Raw genomic sequence first — 21,494 nt, 5'->3', positions numbered from 1 at the left:
TTCTTACTTCTGATATGAAATATGGGATCTTTTCATTGCGCATAAGAATATTTTAAGTGGATTTTTTTGTATTTGCTTCTCTCTGTCTCTTTTTTTGTTGTTCTGTAATTATTTTCAAAGGCCATCTTTGTATTTGCAGTAAAATGCTCTAGGTTGTCATGTTACATTTGGAAGCTGTAACATTTTGTGCTTAATGCAAAGCAAAATCTCAGCAATAGGAAAAGCTGAATAAGGTTTTCTTCATCAATGCAGCAGTTGCCAGCTAATAGCAATATGGTAAACCCTTCCTTTCCTGTTGTGCAAACATCATTAGCAAGCTTTGCTTGCAGCAAAATTATTATTGATGCTCAAAATGATATACAATATTTTGAATGAAAAATGATGTTTTAATTGCATTCTTTTATTGCCTGATGGCTACCCTATACCCATATTTCATGCAGTACATCCTTTTTATTTTTTTTAAAATCCAGAGATATTGCCTTAATGGAAAATGAAGAATTTGGCCAAGATTTTGGTATGACCAGCAACCTGACTGAGATCATAGCTACATATAGCAATCGCTCTCACCAGCTGCTGGATGGCTGGAAATTCCAGAAAAATGGCCATCAGATACGTGCAAGTATTTGATCTGTGAAAATGATCAGTATGTGCATGGTAAATTCAGTTAACGTGGATTTATTGGACCCATAAAGATCGGCTGCAATAGTGGCATTTTTAGTAGGTCTAATGCATCCTGACTTACCCTGTGCATCTGGTTCATCAGCCTACAAATAACTGTGAGGCTGAACGGATTTGGCATATGGAGCAGTGGATATGCATTATACAAATCAAAAATCGTTATTGCAACTTTCCTTTTGAGCAGGATGGTGTACTGCAGGCATTCTCAGCTGGGAGTTTGGGAGAGCCTGGAGAAGGGTGTGGTATCTAGGTCTTTCCAGTGGGTCCTCAAGCTCAGCCAGAGGCTCGGATCTGCACAATGAATGGAGTTCATTGCATTGTACATTATGGATTGAAAACAATGACGTATTATTGTGAAAGCACTTCTTAAAATGCTGCAGGTATGATCTGAAATAGGGAATAGTATTGATCCTGTTGTTGATTCAGAGAATCGTGAGAAGAGTTGAATTAGCAAGTGTTGGGTTTGTGGCCGCTCTGGCAGGATAGAAATAGAAATGAACTTAAGATACGTTGATTGGAATAAAACATATACGCTAGTGTTCAGGCATGTTCCTACCAAGAGATGATATCATAGTGATGCTGCCTATTTTCTGGTTTGCAAAACAGCTGTAGGAGATCCAGACCACGATGAATCCCTTTCACTGTCACTTGGAAGTGAGGTCTGCAAAGGTTTGGAAAGTGCACTTCTCTCCCAGCCAAGTCTTCTCTTTTGTAGGCATGACTCTAAAGTACTGCAGAATGTGCCTGAAAAAGTCCACATTGGGGTTTCTGATGCAGACTTGGGGCTTTGGCTTGATACCTTATTTTTTCTTTTTCTTCTTTTTTTTAAGTTGTTTCTTCTCCATACGCTAAACTGGTGATGAGATGTATTCAGAAATTTCCCCCCTTCCCTGATCTGACTGCATTTCTGTGCTTTATGCTGTTGAGCAGCATATCTTGCTTCCTGAATTCTTGCTTTTGCTTGTCTTGTTAAATTCTTACTTAGAGACAACGCACGCTTGCAAAAACTTTAGCTTATCTGTTGTCTGTGTTACTTGGGTTGCAGGGAACCTTCTGTTAGCAGAGGATCCACTGCTATGGCATGCCACTTTGCTGTTGAAATGAACAATTTCCCTAGTATGTGAAGCAGAAAATTTTGCTGGTGCCTGGTGTAGCTGAATTATATAAAGTTAAGTATTTAATAAAAGCTGAATTTAATAGAAAAAAACTTTTCTTTTAGTACCACCTTAATGACTTGTGACTGTGAGGTTTAGCAGTCATCTTTCCTAAAGCAGGTTTAAGCCTGCTGTCTTAAAACTGATTATCTGGGACCGTAGTGCTCCATGTCTGATACTTCCAGTGGTTCACTAAAACTCATTTATCCACTCCTGAATAAGAATGCATGGCAGGGGCTCCCAAATGTTCAGAACAGACTGATAGCCTTCCAGAGGAGATCAGCTTCCATTAACTGATCTTTCTAATTAAATAATGAGCTTGGTCCTGCTCTCTAGATCTATTAGAAAATCAGATTCAGCTGAACATGCTGTCAGTGAAACGTTCACACTACATCAGCTAAGTTTTTAGAAATGCTGTGGACTTTGCTTTTACTCTGTATTCTGTGACACTTAAAGGTTAATCCTTCGTTGCATGTTGTCATCAGCTAAGTTGGAAATCTAGAATCTGGCTGATCATTTACTGAAAACCAGAAAAAGCTAAACTGATTACTTACTGCAGGAAACCACAGAAAATAAACTCTTGCCTGTGTTTAGATGAAAAGAAGAAATAATTTAAATTAACTCTGCTAAACCAGCAATTGCAGCTAATATGATAATGAACATGATTCATTATTTATTCATAATTTACTGGTTAATCGGTATTTGCTGATCCCATAATTTCACCAGTTCTGTAATTGTTTGGGGATTTGCAAATCAGATAGGACCCTTTGAATGTCAAAAAAAAAGCTGAAAAAGAAGAGTCTTCTCTATTTTCCCTTCCTCTTCTGGTCACCTTGAAAATGCACAAGGTGTTCTTTGGCAATTGCTTAGGTTAAGACTAAAATCAGAAATTATAATGATGCCGTCAAATTCATTATATACACATTTAGTTAAATTATCCAAACCCCTGATATAGACAGTCATATGTCAGGTTAATGTTCATATTAAATAATTTCTATTCAAGAAGTTTGCATCATATTTTGAAAAAGATTATTTTAAATATTGGTGTGGGTATTTGAAGACAGTTTAATTTGGATTATTTAATTTGGATAATCAGATTCCTCCATTTATTTTGGTGTGTGAATTGTCAAGAATTAAGTGTTTATTTAACACATGCTGTTTAGCTATATTTTTTTCATAGAGTGTAGTTTGACACAGATAGATATCCTTGGTAAAAATGGGAGATAAAGCTGGAACTTGACCTATGTGGGACACTACTTGATTGTGTTTTTTCGTCACAGAAGCCTTAGTAAGTCATCCTACTTTTAAGAACTGTTCCAAATACCATACTACCCAGGACATCTTTTTAAATTGTTAAGAAGACAAATTTACTCAGAAAGGCTAGGCATCCTTTTTTTTGTTGCATATTGCAAGTTGGATTCCTTACAACCTGTTAGCCATCCTCTGGCTTGAAACAGATGCTTTTTTTCTTTCAGATCAACCAATCACAGTCCTTTAGAAATAAGAGATTTTTAAATATCCTGGAATATCCATGCATTTACTGCTCTTCGGAACACAGTTGTAAAAACTGGGACACATGCACATTTGTTTCCCAAGCAAACACACACTCAGCAAAATACTAGAGCTCCCATGTGGACAAGTATATTTTAACACCTTTCAGTTTTGATAGGGTAGATAGTATAATGTTACAAATTTCCTAATTTTTTTTGCTTTTAACAAGTATTTCACTACTTGTTAGAAGAACTCTTGGCATTAAATCCAGGGTGACTGGCTTGCAAGCCATTTTCTGTAAACGCCATCCTCTCTGATAAATTACTTTTTAACTTCCCAGTATTCTGAACTACACTTATTTATTTATTAGCTCTGTAAACTCTGGTAATGTCAGGGCATCTTTTAACAGCTGAGTTACAATGTAACAGTTAATGGCTGCCCCAATTATTGCACGATTAGTTCGTAGTCTCATGAAATGAGTTGCAATGTAATGCAACTGCTGCTTGTGCCAAAATGATAGCAACTCTACAGAATCACTGTAACAGAATGTTTTGGGTAAAATTTGAGTTTGCTACTTTAGAGGTTGTAACATTGCCTTTAATGATTTTCCTCTCGATCCAACAAAACTCTAGGCTGGTGGCGTGTAGGACTCATTGTAGAATTATTTTGTTTAGCTGGGTATTTGCAGGAGCAGCAGTGAATACAGTTTAGAATGGTCATGGGTTTGGAAGGATTTTTTTTTTTCCCTCTGGTCAAAAAATACTGATAAATCACCAAGAGCGTAACATTCCAGCAGAGTTGAGCAGTTGATGAGAATTAGAAAAAGTTAGCCCTTCCACAAATCCAGCCTTTATGCCTAAGTTTTCAAGAGCATTCTGAAACTGAAATAGACAATTCATTTTAAAGATTTTTGATGAAAATATCTAAGTCCGTTTTCTGTTTTAAGCAGTATTTTCTATGGGTAACTAAGACAGAACTCTGATCTCTGCTTAACATTTTTATTTGTTAGCAAATATTTTTATACTTGTGGATACAGTGAGTATATGTTTTATACCTGTGGATTATCACAAGTTAATTGGGTTGAATAAATTCTTGATAGAACACCACCCAAGTTAGTACAGTTTCATTGGATGAATATGAATATTGCACTGGTTATTTAATCACTGCTCTCCGAGAGACGAAAAATGTGTATACTGTCGCACAGGATTTTCTGAGTTGCATATAGAGCTGTAAATAACTTCTCAAGGTACACCCAGGCTGATAACTGAAGACAGGCTGGAAAACAGATTGCTGAAACATGAGTGCTGAGACAGGTAATGAAAAGAATTAATAACAAAGAGAAACACTTGAAAACATACAGATAGTGATTTGATGTTTACATTTTTGTGCTCCAAAGCCAGCATCCTAAGCGGGGGAAATGTACCAGTTTCCAAAGATGCTGAGTCAGTATTGCGATGTTCTGGTCCAGTCAGGAACAACAGCAGGATGCAAGGAACCTGTTTTGTTACTAATTCCTTTTTTTTCCTGTGCTGAAATATTGTTCTTCAGTTCTACAAAAAATGCCATGGTGATGGTACAAAAATTAATCTGTTTTGAAAAGAGGAAGAAATTGCATAAAGGAGGCTGATAACAGCATCTGAGGCTGATAACAGCATCTGATCCGAATATATCTTAACGAACCGAGCAGATTCTGTGCTTGTCACATTTGACCTGTGGCTTTTTGTACTTTACCACAAGAGGAGTAACAATATATTTTTGAAGAACTTGTATAGGAAATGTGAATATTTTGCTTCTGCAAATGCTTCTGAAGATCAGGCTGAATGTGCATATTGAACAGAAATAAACGTGACAAGAGCAATATTAAGATTTGGAGGAAGATTTTTTTTTTCCTGTGGGCAGATTAATCCATAGTTGCCTACTGCAGAGTTTTTGCATCTTCCCTGGGAACCAACACGTACTTGATTACCAGGAACAACAGGATTCTTCATTAAGTAGTTCTAAGGCCTTTTCTTGGAGAGCAGCTCCTGTGTCATTTTAGAATAATGCTCTGACTTGTCAGTCATCTCTAGGAATTACATGCTATACATAAATATGCATTTTATTGTATGATACATCCAAGTAGGTCATAAAAATATGTTTAAATGTATTATCTACTATTTATTATGGTTATTAATCTTTAGAGACTTATTAAATAATTCTGCTTTACATCTAATTAGCTTGTATTCTGCAGAAGAGGATTCAATAAGTTCAAGGCTTAAATTTGGGGGCAGAGGGGTATGAGTGTGGACAGGGTGTGTGGCACCTTTTCTACATTCCATTTTGATAAACTATTGCAGTTTTTGTAAGATAATATATTATATATAAATCCATCTGAGTCATCAGTGCTTAATTATTTTAATAAGCCATTTCCTCTTCTATCATCAATCGGGTAAATATAAGAAGGAAAAATACAAATAGTGCATTACAGTATTTGTAACTCATTTGGTATGTTCCTTTAAATGAAATTTCAGTATTCTATGCAGGGTAGAAATATTTCTTTGATGATTTGTTAATAATACTTTCCTTTTTTCCAGCTGGATTCTGTCCTGCAGTAATATTAACAGCTGCAAGATATTTCAGTGCAGAGTGTATTGAAGAATAAAAACAGAGACAGTATTGGGAAAGTTTCAGAATAAAGGTTCATGATGGAATAATTGCAACTTATTCCTACTGCGTTGTCAAATTGATACCAACTCTTCTTTTTGTCTTAAAATGAGTCTGTCTTTTTTCATCTCTCAACTTGTGTTTAGTTTCTGCATTCACACATTTAAATCTTAGGCCATTAATGTGAGTGTATAGCGTTCAAGCTGCTCGTATAGACTATGACTTCTGAATGTATTTAGGAAGACTTTTAAAATTATACATGATAATGTAATAGGCAAAAGAATGGAAGTTAGTTGTTAAGGTCAGACAAACATTTTAAAACCAAAACTGCAGTTGTTGTGTCTTAGCATGTTGTAAAGGCAAAAAATAGATTTTATGTGGCGGCTGTGGAATTTGCTTTCTTTTTTAGCAGATTTGTTAACAACAGGAAAATAGTGTAGCAGTATGGAAAGCCACTGTCCTATCTTACTCATTCTGCTTACTGACACTGAAGAATTTTTGTTTCCTTTCAGATGCAGTTTCCACATCTGCTTACTCATCGCCAGCCAAAAGTTTGGGAGACCCTGGAATAACTCCACTGTCTCCATCACACATTGTGGTAAGAAATGTACTCTTAACATACTGTGTGTTGACATTACTTTCTCCTGCCTGTTCGGTGGGATGTAATTTCTTTAGAAAGTTGTCATTTCCTCACATAGTGATCCCTTTTATGCTGTCCATAGTCTTAAGTGAAATCTTGGTCACACTGGAGTTGGTGGCAGAGCTCTCATTCATTTCATTGGGGTCCTGGTTTTGTTTGGGTTTTTTTTTTTTTTTGTCTAGTTGCTGAGCTGATAGATTTGCTCCTGCGTGTTTTTATATCAAATGCAGGGGCTTCTTGATCCTCAGGGTTCCCAAGTTCTGTCCCTGTCTTTATGACTGATTTGTTTAGGCAGCCTCTGAAACGTCTCATTCTGTTCAGAAAAAAAGAAGGATATTTATGATATTTAACAGTAAAATCTGAATTCTCAGTGAAAAGAATGTCCTCCAACATAGAGAGAGAGAGGAGCTCAAAATAGAACTGGTTTAGTTTCTTAAGGAAAATAGCCCCTTCTGTAAGCTTTTAGAAGCAAGCAAATGTCTTGTAAAAGTAGTGTGTTTTAATCTCTTACACATCATGTTCATTTTGCTGACAAATTCCCATTAAAACTAAGTCCCACCTGTTTTTAAGATCTTCTGCATCATCTGGAGCACAGTATATGCACAGCGTATTTCTTGATGTTGCAAGGGATCATGTTCAGAACACATTGCTGCCCTTGTCAGGTTACTTCCTTGGCTTTCTGAATCACATTCAGAGCTGTATGATATTCCTCTTCAGGATTTCCAGAGTTCTCTCTCATAAACTTTTGCTTTTATTCCCTTCTTTCTCCATATAGTCTAGAACTTCCCCCTTTTACTTCTGTCATACTGATGAATTTATATCCTCTTTCAGTTAGATTTGCTCCTTAAACTCTTTGAGGAAGACATATAAATAACATATCGTTTTAGTTGAAAAGATTTATTAGGAAAATCCAAACAAGTCTTTCATTATTTGAGACCGAACCTTATTTCTCTCATTTCTCTGTTTTAAGTAGCAGGCCTATGGGATGATCTTGGAAAATGTAGGGGTACGATAGAAAGGTGCTGGAAGTAGCAGGCATGGAGATAATGGAGATATGTGAGGAAGATTGTGGAACACTGCTCATAGAGTGAGGACATTTGGCAGTTCCTCTGTTAAAGATAACAATTGCTTCAAAATGTTACTGAGGGTACAGGCTGAGCAGCAGTGGCGGAGGATTCAGACATGACCTGTATAGTAACAGGTCAACAGATCTGTTCCATGGTGATTTTGCCAAAATGATGTGTGTGCAGATAGGTGTATTACCCTCCTTCGCTATCTACCTGCCTGTAGCACATAGCCCTGGTACCAGTGTTTCCAGTTTGTTCTCTTCCTTTCTTCCTAAGCTGTTAGTTAGCTTGACTGTCTTGCTGTCTTTAGCTTGTCAACAGCTTGACTGTTACGTAGCTGTCTTGCTAGTGCTTTAGCCGCCATCAGCATGTGAACAGTAGTTCCTTGCTGTTCATTACTTACTGCTCCTTCATATAGGATTTATGATAGGCAACAGCATACTGGGGAGTGGTACAATTCCTTGCTTATTCATATCGTGCTTTATATCACCTCATTATGATTTGGGCCATAACCCTTCCACCCCTTCTAGTTAATGTTCCCACGTTGCCCTTGACTGTGCTTTTCAGGGATTGCGGAATTACAGGTAAAAGGCAGGGAGGAGGATTCCAGTCCCCTATAAGCAGTTGAACAGCTTTCCGCATTCTAGCACAGGCAGGAGGAAAGAGTGCATATAGTGCTTACAAAATAAGTGTTACGTAAATTCTTCATAAATAAATAATTATTGTGGGATATAAAGCTTATTGCTGTATTTTGTTCTCCACTAGTTTTGAATGGTAGTAGTACCTCATGTTCAAGGTTATGACAGAAGTAACTCCTAAAACCACCAAATAAGTCCCAAATATACCACACTGATGGATATAAACATATTCTTCAGCTGATCAATTTAAGAAAAGAAACACCAAAACAGCCCCAAAACCAATAACCTAGTGTTTAGACATAAGTTTTAATGACACAGGATAATAGCTATTCCAAGAAATGGATACGAAGGAAACTGTTGATTCAGAAGGTTAGGTTTAAAAGGCTCCAGCAAATATATTGAGTTGTATATTGAATTTCCACTTCCAGTGGAATGTGCAGCTTTCTGATACCAACTTTGGTCAGAAATGCAGCTTTAGGGAAGTCCTTATTTCCACTGAAGAGATAAGCATGTCTCAGGGAGGAGAAATACTGAAGGGTAAGACGCGTTACAATTATTCTAATCAGTGACTCAGTGTCTATTTTGCTTCTGCTATTTAACAGAAGGACTCTGATGCAGATGATGCTGTAGAACAGTTATTTCTTGTTGTTGTGGCTATTGATTTTGGCACAACATCCAGTGGCTACGCCTACAGCTTCACGAAGGAACCAGAATGTATTCATGTAATGAGGTAAGGGCTGCAATGCAGCATTTAGTTTTCGATCGTGATAACATGGATTGCAGTAGCTACAGATATTTTCTACAGGAGCCTGAAGTGTCTAGATTTGTCTAGTGTTGCCACAGTATACACCTTTCTCATGGTTATAGCTTTTTGTTACAACTTACTGTATTCTAATTTGCTTTAATAATCAATGTGAACACATCTTCTCTGTTATTTTGCTGAGTTTACAAGATGCCATGAGTAAAAGGAGGGATCAGTGAGTATTTAGAATTGTTCAGGGAGCAGTGATAATTATTAAGTCAGGCTGCCCTTATCTCAGAGATTGAGAGAAACTACACATTTATTAAGGGTCATGACACTTCCCAGGAGCTGCCCATCTCCTGAAATCATGCTTGTATACAGTTGTGTGTACAATGCTTAAGTTACTTGCACCCAGAAACTGGTAGTTCATTTGGCTGATTTAAGCTTTTTAGCATTAAATTTGAATCAAATCTCTGATAATGAACTAGTGATACTGGGAAGTAAGCAATCAAAAGGCATGAATGTGAAAATTGAGGTTTGATGTGAAATCTGTTCTATATTATGTGTGTGTAAGGGACAGATTTTAGATGCTGTTATGTAGGGGGGTTTATTTTTTTATTTCTTGATTAAACCAACACAATATAAATCTATGCATATAAATCTAATGCAATCACAAATGCAAAAACTGTTACGGCAGGCACTTGAAATGATTGCCCTACAAGCCATTTTTATAGTGTATTTTTATTTTTTTAAAGATATTTTTTATAACTAAAAACCTATGCAATTCTTATTAAAGTATCTTTAAAATGACTATATTGTAACAAGACCAAGATACAGATAATTTCAGACATAAACAAGGTATGTATTAAAAGCTTAGCCATAGAAGCTCTTCTGAACAAGGCTGCTCTTACAGCAATAGGTAATGTACTGTTTGTAGCACTGTAATACTGAGAACGAAAGGGCAAAAAGACTAACTTGCTGTAGTGCAGTGTGATATACTGTAATTTTTCTAATCAAAGATGCTAGCTGAATGCAGTGCTCTCAATCTCAGCAGACAGTATTGACTGTGCAGTCAGCCTGCATAGTTGGCTTGTATACGGTTGCAAAAGTATTTCACAGATCTAATGCAACAGGATGATGTGAAATACTGTCTAAAGGGACGGAAATTTTGGAATGGTATTAGGCCATCCAGTTACAAAGACACCTACCACTTTCAGAACAGACAAGTAATGCTTCAAGGCCTTTTCTGCATCCCATCCACCTATTGCTCAGTGAACAGCATGGGAAGCTGCATGAGGCCAGAAGTCAAAGGACAGGCCATGTGTTGCTGTCTCAGGTTACAGGGTTGTGGAGTCAGAAGCCATGTTTATCAATTCCTATTCTCTTTTGACAGCAAATAATTAACCAAATTTCTTAAAGAAGTTGGATGAAATGAGGGAAGACACCTCTGAAGCTGTACCTGAGCAAACCTAAATCCTATATACTGTGTTATTCCTATAATCTCTCTGGAGATTTTACTATGTGAAATCCCTACTGGTTTTAGGGACATCCTTTGAGCCCTTTGGACTCAAAATGTTACCTCAGGACTTGATTTTGCCATTGGGTTCACACTGTACTGCAGTAAATTACAGATGAGATTCTCCTTCCAGGGTAGTAGACTTCCTGCTGTAGATCACTGAGACACTGAAATCTGGGTGCTGTGTGGCCAGCTGAGAGTATGTTCCAAATCTTAAATGTCATTTTACTTCTTATGGTTCAAAACACCATAATTTGTTTCTTATGCAATAACGGTAGTGTGATTGTGATTTCAGACCTGTGTAGATATTATATGAGATCCTGAAGTAAAACGAAATTAAATAAATTAATTCATCTGTTTTCAGTGAGAAGGGAGGAACGTATTTTGGAGGGGGGAAATGTATTCATATTTCCAACAGGTATTTCAAACAATGGAAAATATTTTAATACCAAGAATGATTCCCCCCAAAAAAATAAATATTGCTGGCAGGGAAGGATTTTGGGGAAGATATAGCTGAAACTGAATTATGAAATAATGTATATAATATTTATATATAAATGCACATGGAATAATGAAATTCAATGAAAAGAATGGTATATGTATCAAAATAAGGCTTAGGTAGTTCAGAAGGTATTAAGAAGTTTGAACTCTTTATATAATGAGGCTTACATGTAGGATAATTTACAAGTATTTCAGCAGAGTAAATGTACCTTCCCGCCCACACTCGAGAATGTTTACATTAAAATAAAGCATACCAATGATGCATGGTCCTCTTTGCTTCTTAACATTTTTTCCACCTTCCCTCCTTAGTGTTGATCCTTTCCAGACGTTTAGATTTCTGACTGCCTTTTAACAAAGCTGCTTTTCTGTAAATGTCTCAGTGAAGGGTAAGATAGGTTTATTTAGAAGGTCCTACTTCAGAAGAGAGTGAACACACAGGGCTTTAGTACCCAGTTTGAGTGCAGTGTCAGCAAACTTGTGATTCTAGTTGTGTAATTAGTAGGCAAACAAAGTCATGGTTTTGACTGTGTATGTTTATTTGCTGTGATGCCCAGTACTTAAAAAAAATGAATTTATAGGCATTGACCTAACAGAGTTCTTTAAGCATATACTTAGCTTTAAATGTATGAGTAGCCTCACTCACTTCAGTAGACTAAAGCATGTGTTTGGAGTTGGGCGTGTGCTTCTAGATGACTGATGAATGACTTTACCTTGATTGCTTAACAGTAGTTACTGCTTTATCGATTTTAGGTAATACTTCACACATGTCAGCTCTTACTGGTTCCCCATGGCTTCTGTGAAGATAGTTGTAGATCTTGGATCCTCACTTCAGGATCTTGTTGCAGAGTAGAAATACATGTTACAATGAGTGCTATTTTCTGCATAGCTTGAGACTGTGAGTAAATGCATATGAACAGCTTTGCCATGAGTTCAGCAAGCACTTCAGCAGGCAGGGCAGTGCCAGAGCCGTAATGAAAGACAGTTTGGTGTGGTAGAATGAGTTAATAACATCTCCTTTGAAGGGAATACATGAGGTGTTACACAGTTTTGAAAAACTCCTTTTGATTGATGTGCACTTACTTGAAATTATACATGTTTTGGGTGCTGGTTAAATAGCAACAAACTGAATGCGAGTATTTCACCAGTGGAGAAAAAATAAATGGAAAAATGCATGTGATTATGAAACAAATTGCAGCCTGTCTTTGGAAGGAGGGAGAATGTGGTCTTTTTTCAGTGTAACTTTACTTCAACCTTCAGGTTGTTCCTCTTCCGTCTCTTCCGTGTTTGATTGTAATTCTTGGCAGACACATGCCTGCCTTTCTCTTGCATACACACTCCCAGCAGCGTTTGGCTACGTTTTGATGACCCCACTGGTTCATTTCCTTGACTGTTATGCTGCAGCTCTGGATCAAATTCTCATCACTCTGCATGGATCACTCTCTTTGCTCTGTCTGGTAGCCAGATTCATGTGTAAGGAAGGGCATTTCTCTAACCTTAGTATAACCTTGTGATCCTTTCCACACTAACTTTCCTCTTATCTCTATTTTTGCTTTTAATATACAGTCAGATCCTCTGTGGCTATAAACAGGTCTATGCTCCTCTGTTGAGCTGCTCCACTTGATATCAGCCTAGGAACCGGTCTCATATGTCTTTTAGGCAGAAATCTGCCTTGGCTTCTGCTTGAATAGATTTTTAGCTCTGACCCTGCTTTGAGAAAATATCCACCACATGCATTTATTTAGGAATTATTTAGGTTGGAATTATTTAGAATTATTTACACTGGAAAAGACCCTTAAGGTCATCGAGTCCAACTATTAACGTAACAGTACCACTACCATTTAGAGAGTACTGCTGGCTTGTATTAGGCCATGCTCTTACTAGGCACTTCCATTTTTTTCCCCTAAGAAGAGCATTATTACCATCATTTTGCCTGTATTGAGACCATGAAAGAAAACTGCAAACGAAGGTGTTGAAATCCTAGCCCTACTGACTAGAAGCCTCTGCTAACTGGAGCGAGACTAGGGTTCCACCTGAGAGCGTCCCAGTCGGGAGTTACCATGCACATGCCTTTGTCTGCAGCTGCTTCTCTCTGGAAAAGATGGCACACAGGAATATTTTTAAAGCTCTGATTGCAAATGGTAAAGTCTTCTGTTTCCTTATTGCTCTTTCTGTGACTGAACAGTAATACAGGCTGAGAACTTTAGAACTTGCTGAGCAATTACCGTGTCTAGTTTCCGTTAGAAACACATCAGGAAGTGAACATCCAATTCTCTAGGTGGCTTTGAAAATTTCAGCCCATACCACTGAGCATCAATTTGTCTTCATTTAAACTGCACCTTAAGTGTACTTATTCCGGAAAGAGAAAATGTGCCTAGCCGTAATGAAAAATAAAGAAGTATTGTTATTAGCCACATCCTATTTATGGAATTTCCTACTGGTGACTCAGAATGAATCATTAATGATTCCAAGCAAAAATGATACTAGTCTGTCTCCTCTGTTCTTGCAGCAGGTGTGTGGGATTTAATGTTCTGGTGAAATAGGCAGTGTTTTCCATTCATGGGCTGTGGCATCCCAACTTCTTCATATTGGAACCATGTGTTTGCTGTAACACCTACTCAAAGACTTTGGAGTTGACCAAGTACATTTCTAGCAGCAGCTTAGAAGAAATGACCTGGAGCAGAGCCCTTGCCAGCTGGTAATAGCTTAGGGGCTGAGCAGCAGGACTAAGGGGATTTAGGAAAGTTTTTTCCAAGTGGATGAAGATGGAAATCATTCTGCTTCTCATCATACTGTTTCTGCTTTCAGAGCAGTGGAATTGCCCTCTATACTGAAGTAAATTCATAGACATGTGGTGATTCCCTGCCATTGCTGCTGCTGGTGCAAAAAGGGGCAGATTTTGCTGTGTTTGATTTAGTTGAATTGTCTGAAGGGTTCCCAGCACTTTAGAAGATCCTGTTCGGTGTTGCTTTGGCAAGTATTAACCCCTTAGGCTGAAATTCTCTATGTCAGTTGTCTGCCTTGGTCTGGAGGCCAATTAATTTTCAATTGGTTCAACTGTTTCTGAGAGTGAAATGGAAAACAAGATTTTTTTTCCTACATAATCTTCCTATGTCACATAAACAAGTACCACAGAACAAGGCAATCTTTTTGTGCTTCAGAACAAGGACTTTGGCAGTAGTATATTATGGAAGTGTGTCTTACTATCTTTAGAAAAAAACAATCAACATGTGTTTTAATAATGAATGCAGTTGCCTGTGTGATCTTAACTTGGCTCCTGTTTGAGCGGCATTACGATTATGTCTGATAGCATAAAGCAGATTTTCCACTGATGCTTTTTTAAGAAAATGTCGTCTGGTAAGTGCTTGTTTCCCATGCTGAAAGTGCGTGTATGTGGGGTGAGGGGGAACAGTAATGTGAGTTTCTTGTTCTTCCATTCTGCTTTTTTTTGTTATGGGGAGGCGAGGAGAAGACAAGAATGCTCACAGCTGTCTCTGTGGTACAACTTTCTACTGTTTGACCTTGTTGGCCCCCCATGTCTCCCCAGTTCCTGCTGCATTTAATGGTTGTTCACATATTCGATGTTCTTACTTATTTCCTTATCCATTCTGTGAAAGAAGCCTTGTGTTGCTTTCGCCTTACTACTTTTGTGCTTCTTGGGTCTTCCTGAAGATACCTTCATAATCTTGATAAGATAGGATAGTTTTTTTCACTGTTTTAATGGATGGTGGTGAGGGAAATGTTTTGGTACCTATAAGATACTTGGGGGTTGGGGGAGTCTGCTTTATTTTTGTCAGACTAAAATTTTTACAGCATTTTGGGCATTTAAAACACAAAATCCATCAACTTCAGGTGAGTAGAGAGTGCAACACAGAGAGCTCAACATCTGCAGACATGTCTTCAGGGTTTCAGGTGTCCAGGAAATTAGGCACGTGAAGAGGTGGTGGTCGAACTGGCTTGTCTTGCTTCAGAGAGCATTCTGTGACAGAAACAGGGATTTAGTCGACTTCTCCTCAGTGGTGTTCAGCTGACTTAAACAGGTCCCTATTTCAAAATGGGGAGAAATATCCCATACAAGTAAACATGCACAAAGTCTGATTGACAATTGGGTAGGCCATTTTGAGGATCTGGGTTTTCATTTGTAGTGTTCTTGGATAATTACATTTTTTTTCCTTACAATATTTATCACACATGTATGTTTAGTTTGAAAATGTAAGTGTAATATTGTTTCCTTGTTAATTGTGTGTGGCTTACTTTAAGCAACCTGTGTTCTTATCAAAGACAGAATATGATTATGTCCTTAAAAATCATACAACTAACTTCAAAATTTATTGAATTGTCTGAAATTAAAATTACAGTCCTCTTTTCTTGGATGTGAATAAAAACACTTGGTTTTGGCATTATAAGGATTGCAGTTTGTATCTTTGGAGGGGAAAGCAGTCTGTGCAGTCTGCCACCAGCTTGTTTTTCTCACGATATACTATTTTTTCCGCTGCTCTAAACATTAGTGTCACTTACTGAAGCTGTTTCACTTGTTGGATAGACGATGGGAAGGTGGCGATCCAGGCGTATCCAATCAGAAGACACCAACGACTATCCTCCTAACACCAGACAGAAAGTTTCACAGCTTTGGGTATGCAGCAAGAGACTTCTACCATGACTTGGATCCCACTGAATCAAAGCACTGGTTGTATTTTGAAAAGTTTAAGATGAAGCTACATACCACCGGTGTAAGTAATAACCAGCTCTCTTGGATAATTGTGCATTTGCTACTCAGATCATCTTCCTGTGGACAGTGCTAGATTTTGCCTGAAGATTGTAAACTAGATGTGAAGCAGCTCTGTTTCTAAGTTTGGAGAGTAAATAAACTAAATTAAACTTTTCAGTTAACATTATGATTCATTTTTCTTCTCACTCCATTTGGCAAGTGCATTTTGCCAGCCTTCTTTCTAGATCTGAGAAGTTCAATATCTGCTTTGCTTAGATCTTCATGTCCTAATTTTCCTGGGTGAAATTCATAGCTGTCTAGGGAGTCTCCGTGAGGTTGGTTTGTTCTATAAATTTTCTCAGAAAGCAGTAGTAGAATATAAGAGCCATACTGAACTCTAGTGCAGAGAAGCAAATTTACCCAGAGTTCATTGTCAAAACTGCAAGTGTAAATCATGCTGTTAATTTGACGTTATTCTTACTGATTATATTTTTGTCTTTAAACTAAGCCATTCCAGAGTTTTGGGACTTGGCCAGTACTTTCTGTATTGAGGTGTTTTCTGGTTTCATGTATTGGTGAGAAGCCAAAAATCTATGCTTTTAACTCTTAACTTGGATTAAATATCTTGCATATGCAGCTTTGTTGCAATTAATTACAAATGCATTTGTTGTAATTATTTAATATTTAGTCCATATTTCTCTCTCTGCCTGCAGTTATTTGTAGACATGATAGGTGTTTAAAAACAAAGTCTAAAATAAGCAGCAAATGTCCTGCTCCAGGAAATTCAAGTGATGAGTTAGATCCTCTTCAGAACAATTTTGTCACTTTTTCCTAGGCAGGTGGATAAAGAAGAATTCCCTTTCCTAAAGCAGTGGGAATTAATGTCATGTTTACCTTTTCCTTTCAATAACTTCCAGTTATTTTCTTTCATGTAGAATCTTACCATGGAGACAGATCTGACAGCTGCAAATGGCAAAAAAGTCAAAGCACTTGAGATATTTGCTTACGCTCTGCAATTCTTTAAGGAACAGGCATTAAAGGTAGGGTAATGCTTCCTTATCTAGATTTTCTGTATTTATAACTGGTGTAAATGTGAGCTTAACACTACTAACCTTGCCAGGCTTTGACCTCAGTAGTATTTGATGCAAACAAAGCAAGGCAGCTGTAGAAACTCTAGGCAGGCTGTGGACTCTGGAGAGCTCACAGTAGCCTGAAGTGATTTCCCCTTGCACAGGGGAAGCTTGATTCAAAAATAGTAAGTGTATCACTGTCATGCAGAGTTCTGAATATCTTCTTACTGGCTTAAATATTTTCTACTGCTTTTTTAATGAAAAAATGTTGATTTGAAAAGAAAATTTGAAAGTGCAGGAGCTGAAGCTCAGGAATTAAATTTGAAACTGGGTCCTGCCCTCGTCCTCTTCTGCTGCTGGGATGATGGATTGTTCTGTGTTCATGCAAGGTTCTCTCTCATGGTAAGGAGTTGGCATTGTGAAACGCAATAGGACGGGCACCTACTGATGTCTCCTGCCCCAACCTGACTATGTCTTCACTGATTAATGAAAGAGAAGTCAGATGAGCTGGATTTATTTTGTAATAGAAAGATTATTAAAAGCTCATTTATAATTTGGTTACTTGCATCTCACTGTAAGTCTATACAAAGATGACCTGCTGAGGTGTACAAGCTGGCTAACCTGGTGGAAATAGTGTAATTATGCCCGTGCAATGATCTGTAAAGGCCACTTGATTGCACTGGGAGGTTCACTATATTACCCTACATGGAATTCTGCACCAGCACAGATATATAGCCTCCATTACGCAAACCAGCTCAGGTACCTTTGCACAGCATCCCCTTATTCTGTTTTACACAGCTGAACTGTAGTGTGTGTGCCAAAGAGCTGCAATTAGGCTATGGTATTTTGGCCCTGTGCTGACCCTTTGCAGGGGTCAATTTCATGCTGTTGCGCTGTGAGGTGTTATTTGATTGCCCTCATCCTGAATGCATGTTTATGCAGAAAATCTAACAAGCATTAGGGAGAACCAAAAAGACAGACAGACATCTGTTAGGGGTTTAATTTGTAAATTCATACTGTGTTCTGATGCCTCCATTTATATTGCTTTTTTTTTTTTGCCTTTTTTTTTCCCTACTGTGGCTGGTGTTGGTAGGGAAAATGCATTTTATTTTCCATTTCCCATTTGAAATGTTGCAGTACTCATTTCTTGTAATATTCTTCTTCGGTCACAAGATTGTTTTTCATATTCTCCTGTGAAATACATGTCCCTGGTAAATAGTTTTTGAGATTTAAAATCTCGTGTGAACAGTCAAATGTGACTTAAGTACACATTGGCTTCAAATGTGCCACTATAATGTCAGTGTAAGCATAGTAGTTGCTGGGTCAAATCAGAATATTCATCCAAGCAAGCATTGTTTAAAATAGCCTTGTTATTAAAAACTAACCTACTTTTTTGAATGGGTTTAATTTATTCTCTGTGAGATCTCACCCTAGTCTTTATGGCTACAGAGAAAAAATCCTACCGTTACAACTCAAATTCCTCATCCTGTCAAAGACTTACTTAACTAAATTTTGGGGTTGATTGTGGAGTCACGGACTTGAACCTGTGCATAGTCTGGGGAAATTCTTAGTGAATATGAATGTTGTTGGGTATAATCCCATATATTTGCTGTGTTGCCTGTTCAGGGCTACATCCTTTCTTGATGTTAATAAATAAATCCCTGTGATTTGTGAGTGCATGCTGAAACTAATTAGACAAGCGGTGTAAATGAACTCTTACTTTGGACTACAATCTGTCCATTCCTAGCGCGCTGTGCAGTATAAAGGTACTACTTTGCTAGCATGGATTTTTGAACTGCAGCATAGCTAAACAAATGCAAAACTTTGGCACAGCACATGCAGAAACTTTTTTTTTTTTTTTTTTACATTCTAAAGGCCCGTTGTTCACCTTTCTGAACCTTTCCCTGTTTGGATGGAGATTTAGATAGGACATATGGTAATGACATTTTACTTGGAACCTTTCCCAAAACATGTCAGTATATCACCTAATTTGCAAATGCAATACAGACTTTCCTCTTTTTAAGGGAAAAAAAGGACAATAAAAGAACTAAACTAGTCTTGAATGTTTGCTTAAAGGAAAATTTTGAAGGAGGAATCAGTCATTTTTTTTAAAGGGTTTAACTGTAACTTCCCCTTGTTAACTGAGCTGTAAAAATTTGATTTAAAGGTAAGTGGTGTATAAAGAAGTCATTGAAAAATCCAGATTGTAAAACATAATGTCCATCAGTGATACCTCAAATATTCTTCTGTGTTAATCAAGATGCAAGTGTGAATTCTTCAAACTAACATCAAATCCCACACTGTGACTAAGAATGTACATAAATGTTCTGTAATATTCAGCAGTGCATGAGCTGCTTTTGGAAAAACTAACTTTTCTACTTCATGTTAAGCAGTAAACTTTTCTATAGGCCTCCTTGAGAAGGCATCAACCCTAATCCCAGCTTTTGGCACAGTAAAGCATTCTTGACAGTTTGGCAATAATTCTGATTTGTAGCATAGATGTAACAGGAAAAAAAATTGAAAAGACAAAGTTACTGTTACTGGAGCCAGCAGTAAATAATGTTTTCTTACAAAGTTGACACCCACCATTTTGCATTCACCTCTATTTACTTTTATTTAGGAGCTCAGTGACCAAGGAGGCTCAGACTTTGAAAACACTGAAGTAAGATGGGTCATTACAGTGCCTGCTATTTGGAAGCAGCCTGCGAAGCAGTTTATGAGACAAGCTGCCTACAAGGTAAGGTTACAGGCTGAACGTAGAAATGCCCCCGTAAAGACCTAGTTGATGGGCTAAATGATAAACTGTATTTGGGACAATTAGCTCTACTATAAACTGTATAAAAATAGTCTGGAAAAGAGTCAGACTAGAAACACTGAAAGAGAAATTAACTCTACCAAGCAGTAGCTTTAAGTCATATGTATTCACCTCTTAAATGCCTTTTTCTTTCTATTTACTTTTATATATTGCTGTCCCTCACTGCAGACTGATGTTTTAGTCATCCCTGCTGAATTCAGTGCACATGGAACAGAGGCAGTTTTGAGACCCAAGGGAAAGCTGATTTTAAAATACTGGACAGTTTTGTTTCGTTGTTTTCTTTAGGTCATCACAGACTTCTAAAGTAAAAAAAAAAAAAAAAAAAAAAAAGGGAAGAGGAGGGAAAGCAAAGAGCCTCCTTGGTGGGACTTTTTTTCCAGTTCCCATTTTCCCACAGTAGGAATGAAAGGACTGTGAACCGGGTAGTCTGGATATAAAATTAAATTCAAATGTTATTTTCACCAGTAAGAGGTTTATCTGCATTTAACCCTTTCCCCCAGCCCCCCAAATATGCGCACTTTCCATATGCATGTCCTTTATTTCAAATTCAGTTTGCGTCTTTGATACATGAGATGTACACATTATTCTTTTCATCGGGATATTCATTTTCTGTTTTGTTTTATTTATTTTTAGTCGGAGACTTGCGTAACCCATTGGCAGCAGCTATGCAATGCACAGTTTGTAATATATCTAGTAGTTCATGAGTAATTTGCAGAGTGCTCCTGGGAAGCACCCAGTTTTTTCTAACTCTGTTTCTAACTATCTCTAATGTTGAGCAACATTTTTCTTAACAGTCTTTATTGTGGGATTGCTAATGCTAGTGCCAGAAGCAAAACACTCTTAAAGTTCTGATGGAAGGACACGGTTGTAGGTAAATCTGAAACACTAGAGACCCATTCATTATCTTTGTATATTGTTGTCTGCCTGCTGTCTGTGTGCATGTGTGCTCGTGAACCGGGAGCTGTGCAAGGAGCAGGGCAGGGTAAGGTAGATCTCTTGGCATTTCTCATTTGTGGCACAATGGAATGTTGTTAATTAGTGTCTGTGTCTGTGGTTGTGTCTGTGATTGTGTACTTTTATCGGCAAGCTTGATAAACAGCAAGGACTGACAAGGCTTTTAACTTGGGGTGTGTGATCAATTGCAGGAAAACATAAGAGTTTAGGGAAATAATTGATGTTTACTTGACACACACAGTTGATTTTTTTTTTTTTTTAAAGTAATGGGGATGAAGAAAGAAGTGCAGAAAACTGAGAGTTCTGCATTGCCATTCAGTCTTTCAGAATCCTGTTGCTGGATCCAACATGTTCCTCAAACCAGTGTGTACAGATGGATCAGAAGTTGCAGCCCTTGTTGCTAGCTATTGGAACATCCAAGCATCATGAAAATGAGAGCTTGTTGTCATAGTATTAATCAGGGCATCGAGTAGAGAAAAGCGTGAAAAGGCAGTGGTAGAAACTTTGTTACTGGAAACACACTGAGGTACAACCACTAGTCTAAGCTGAGAGTTAACTAGTGGGAAATGTTAATGAGCTGTGGAAATCTGCTTGAGTAATCTGTGGCAAGTGACGTAGCTCTAAGAGAACAAAAATATTAACGGCTTCAGTCATTGGATCACAACGTAAAGCCCAGCCTTTCTGGAATGGTTAAGTGGTTTGTCTGGGCAGAGCTAAATATTGCATGGAATTACTAAAATCAAGTAAAAAGTGTTGTAGATCTGCATCTGCAGTCAACATCCATCAGCTTTTGTACAGCCTACAATCTTAATGCCTCTCTGACATTCCCTCATCTCTGTTTTGCCTTAAACAAAACATTGCTAACCTGGAAATCTTAATC

At 37.7% G+C, this 21,494-nt stretch overlaps 1 protein-coding gene across 6 annotated transcripts in view; it reads left to right on the top strand.

Moving 5' to 3' along the window:
* HSPA12A (heat shock protein family A (Hsp70) member 12A) overlaps positions 1-21,494 on the top strand; it is a 107,832-nt gene that overhangs the window by 54,553 nt on the left and 31,785 nt on the right. For 3 of the 6 annotated variants that reach the window (XM_072871736.1, XM_072871737.1, XM_072871739.1), the window contains 5 exons: positions 6,479-6,564; positions 8,914-9,041; positions 15,611-15,797; positions 16,711-16,815; positions 19,466-19,582. In XM_072871736.1, coding sequence (XP_072727837.1) covers positions 6,479-6,564; positions 8,914-9,041; positions 15,611-15,797; positions 16,711-16,815; positions 19,466-19,582 — 623 coding nt within the window. Of the gene's footprint in view, positions 1-1,284; positions 1,348-1,723; positions 1,847-5,896; positions 6,001-6,478; positions 6,565-8,913; positions 9,042-15,575; positions 15,798-16,710; positions 16,816-19,465; positions 19,583-21,494 lie in introns of those variants that run through there. The other 3 variants (XM_072871741.1, XM_072871738.1, XM_072871740.1) reach the window with 3 other exon arrangements.

Source organism: Ciconia boyciana, chromosome 8, assembly GCF_034638445.1.
Source record: "Ciconia boyciana chromosome 8, ASM3463844v1, whole genome shotgun sequence".
Lineage (NCBI taxonomy): Eukaryota > Metazoa > Chordata > Aves > Ciconiiformes > Ciconiidae > Ciconia > Ciconia boyciana.
The sequence above is the reverse complement of the archived record's forward strand: the minus strand, read 5'-3'. Positions and strand labels throughout refer to the sequence as shown.